The sequence below is a fragment of the Centruroides sculpturatus genome, unplaced genomic scaffold (assembly GCF_000671375.1).
Source record: "Centruroides sculpturatus isolate CEXI.00-Female unplaced genomic scaffold, Cexi_2.0 scaffold248, whole genome shotgun sequence".
NCBI classification, from domain to species: Eukaryota; Metazoa; Arthropoda; class Arachnida; order Scorpiones; family Buthidae; genus Centruroides; species Centruroides sculpturatus.
The window spans coordinates 4,963-8,236 of NW_019384437.1; the positions used below are offsets into that span (position 1 = coordinate 4,963).

The 3,274-nt window shown below is 29.1% G+C and overlaps 1 protein-coding gene across 1 annotated transcript in view; it reads right to left on the reverse strand.

Annotated features, from left to right (window-relative positions):
- LOC111619966 (splicing factor 3A subunit 3-like) overlaps positions 1 to 3,274 on the reverse strand; it is a 22,799-nt gene that overhangs the window by 1,440 nt on the left and 18,085 nt on the right. Inside the window, exons 3-4 of the mRNA XM_023361796.1 lie at positions 1,973 to 2,025; positions 1,401 to 1,506 (exon numbers count right to left, since the gene is read on the reverse strand). Coding sequence (XP_023217564.1) covers positions 1,401 to 1,506; positions 1,973 to 2,025 — 159 coding nt within the window. The remainder of the gene's footprint in view (positions 1 to 1,400; positions 1,507 to 1,972; positions 2,026 to 3,274) is intronic.

Consider the following 3,274-nt stretch of genomic DNA (forward strand, 5'->3'; position numbering starts at 1 on the left):
CCGCTTTATCCATGATCGAAATGCTGCATTCTTAAAATTGTGAGGATCAAAGGAATTCTTCGGTATAATAATAGGTAGATAGCTAGGCTTTCGATAAATATCTGTCCATATTTCCCCATATTTACAAGTTATGGATAGATCCAGAAAATTTACGTTAATGTCACTTTTCTGTTCCAATGATAAAGTCAACCCATATGGAGTGACTTTATCATTGGAACAGAAAAGTGACATTAACGTAAATTTTCTGGATCTATCCATAACTTGTAAATATGGGGAAATATGGACAGATATTTATCGAAAGCCTAGCTATCTACCTATTATTATACCGAAGAATTCCTTTGATCCTCACAATTTTAAGAATGCAGCATTTCGATCATGGATAAAGCGGTCCTATACCCACTGTACGAGTATGGTTGACACACACAGAGAATTAAATAACATACGTACAATAGCTGTGCAACAGGGATATCGTATAAGTGAAATTAATGCTCTTATTGATAAATTTTGTAATCAAATATACAAGCAACCTACAACTAAGAACCAAGGACCAAGAGTAGTTCTCAACTATATACCTTTCCTACAATTGATGATTAAAAAAGTATCTCACAAGAATAATTTAAGAGTTATTTATCGTCGTAATCCGACAATTTATAGAATGTTACGAAATGATAAGAAGAAAGGAAACCGTAACAATAGTACAGGAGTTTATTCTATTCCTTTAAGTGATTGCCGATTTAATTCAGATTTCATTTACGTTGGTGCCACCATGAGACTTTTAAAACAGAGGATTAAAGAACATAAGTATTCTATTACTAAAAACGTGGACAGCACCATACTTGCAGCCTTTGCTAAAGTTCAAGATATTAATGTACATTGGGACAAAGCATCTATAATTAGGACAGCCACCAACAAACAAGTCCTTAAACATATTGAAAAACTTGAAATTTACAAGGCGCATATTAACAAAGGATGCATCAACCATAGAGATGCAGATAGTCTATCCTGCGCATGGAAATCCTTTTACCACAACAATTAATTTTTTTTACGATTAATTTCTTAATATTTTATTTATAATTTTTTACGTTTTATTTACGTTTTACGTAAATAATTTTAATTTTTAAACCGTTGTATTGCTTGCGTTCTATTTTACGTTCGTTTTCGTTTGAAAGAGGATAAACTGAAGAAGACTATTAAATATAGTCGAAAACGTTTTTTATTTTATTAAATACTTCGTTGCTGGAATTACTAAGGTGTTTTTGATTATTTTAAATTCAGAAAGTGATATTCATGAATAAACATAACATTAACTAATTTATTATACATTAAATAATACAAAATTTTGATATTATATAATTAGTATTCTTACTGAATCATAAATTTTGTATTAAATTTATACATACTTCATTTGGATGTTTTCTGTGAAATTCTTTAATTGCTCGAAGTCTGGCATAAAATTCTGCAAATTCATTAGGTCCTGATAATGATGATATTTCTTCTTTTCTTAAACTAAAAAAATATAAAGAATTGTACATATATTTGAAATATAGTTTATAAAACTATTCCTTTAATATATTCCTGATAATTGCTTTTATAAAACACACCAAATATTACATATAACTTAAATTAACAAGACAAACAAATTACTGAAAGCATCTGCATATTACTACAGTAAGAGGAAATAACTGATTACATAAATTTTTATAAAATGATTAATTTTATAATTCATATAATAACTTTAATTCTTAAATCTATAATCTTGATAAATTTTTTAAATTTTAAAAATTAATCCAGTATTTTCTATTTTTGATGAAATGTATGTTTCTATAATTTTTCCTCATATTTGGGCTTGTGTTTTGTATATTTTACTTATGATGAAGTTCAAAGACAGATATATGATTGAAAATTAAATTACATATAATATTGTGTGTTTTAACCATTTACAACAGAAAATGAAAAATACAAAACTTTTTACCCATCTTTGTCTTCATATAATTCTTTCAGATTTGCTGTACACTCCATGTATCTCTAGAGAAAAAAGTTCAGTAAGTAATTTAATCAGGATTTAATATAATAATAAAGTATAATAAAGTTAATAAGGGCTTTTCTCTGCTTAAATATTAAACATTTTAATTAAAATATGAAAAATATATAATAATTAGCAGATAAACCTGGCATTGCCTGGGCAAAAATAAGAACAAATATTAAAATGAAAACCATAAAAGAATTAGGTTATTTTAGCCTACCGTTGTCATGTTTTTCATGATATTCGGGTGGTACGAAATGGCACAATTTCACTAGCCATGTTAGCTCTAATATTTTCATTGAATAGTACTGTACAATACTATTCACAGCTGTATATCAAATGGTAATCTGAGAACAAATAAAATTTCACGAAAAAAGGGACCAAATATTTAAACTTGGCACCCTTGAAAACCACTTAAAACACATTTTGTGCTTGCTGGTAACTTTGTAATAAATGTTATTTTTGGCAATGCGACACTTGGGTGATCTGCTGAGAAGAATGTCTTCCAAGAGGAGTTTGATCTCTATTTAAGTGTTATTAACTTGAAGAAAACTTGGAAAACGCCATGTGGTCAGCTCGTGAACCCACAATCAACTACCAGTGTAACAGTTTTGACTCCACGCAGATGAATGCTATGTGTTACTCATCAATATAGTTGTCTATTTACCATTACATCATTGTCACAGTAATTAAGTGAATATAACATTTATAGATTTAAAGATTACAGTTCACAGTATCATTAAAAAAATTCTAACAAAACACTAAATTGTTGCAACAAGACAATTGTTTTAGATAAAGCTATAATATTGTTTAAATATGTTAGGATTTAATAATAGAAATCTGATCAATATTATGGGGTGGGATGTATGACATTATCTAAGTAGGCAGTTATGTTTTAACATACTTCTAAGTTTTGTAACAATTGCTCGAATGGCCTAGGAGTGTATAGTGAACAAACAAACAAACAAGCACTCTCTTTATAGATATAGATTATTATTATTATGTTGGGTTTAGTGGGTTTTACTCGGTTCACACCGGTGGCTGTGTACTATGCCGGACCAGAGTCAAGGCATAGCAACCTAAACAAAACTAAAATTAAATAAGTGTGTCAGTGTCTATATTCAGGAATTTCCTAACAATGTGGCATGTATTCAATATAGTGGCCTTCTGTAGTGTTATGTATGTATTTCTACTCAATTCTAATGTTCCCAGGCTTTTGTGTAGTGTGTGTGGTATCACACCTGTACAGGA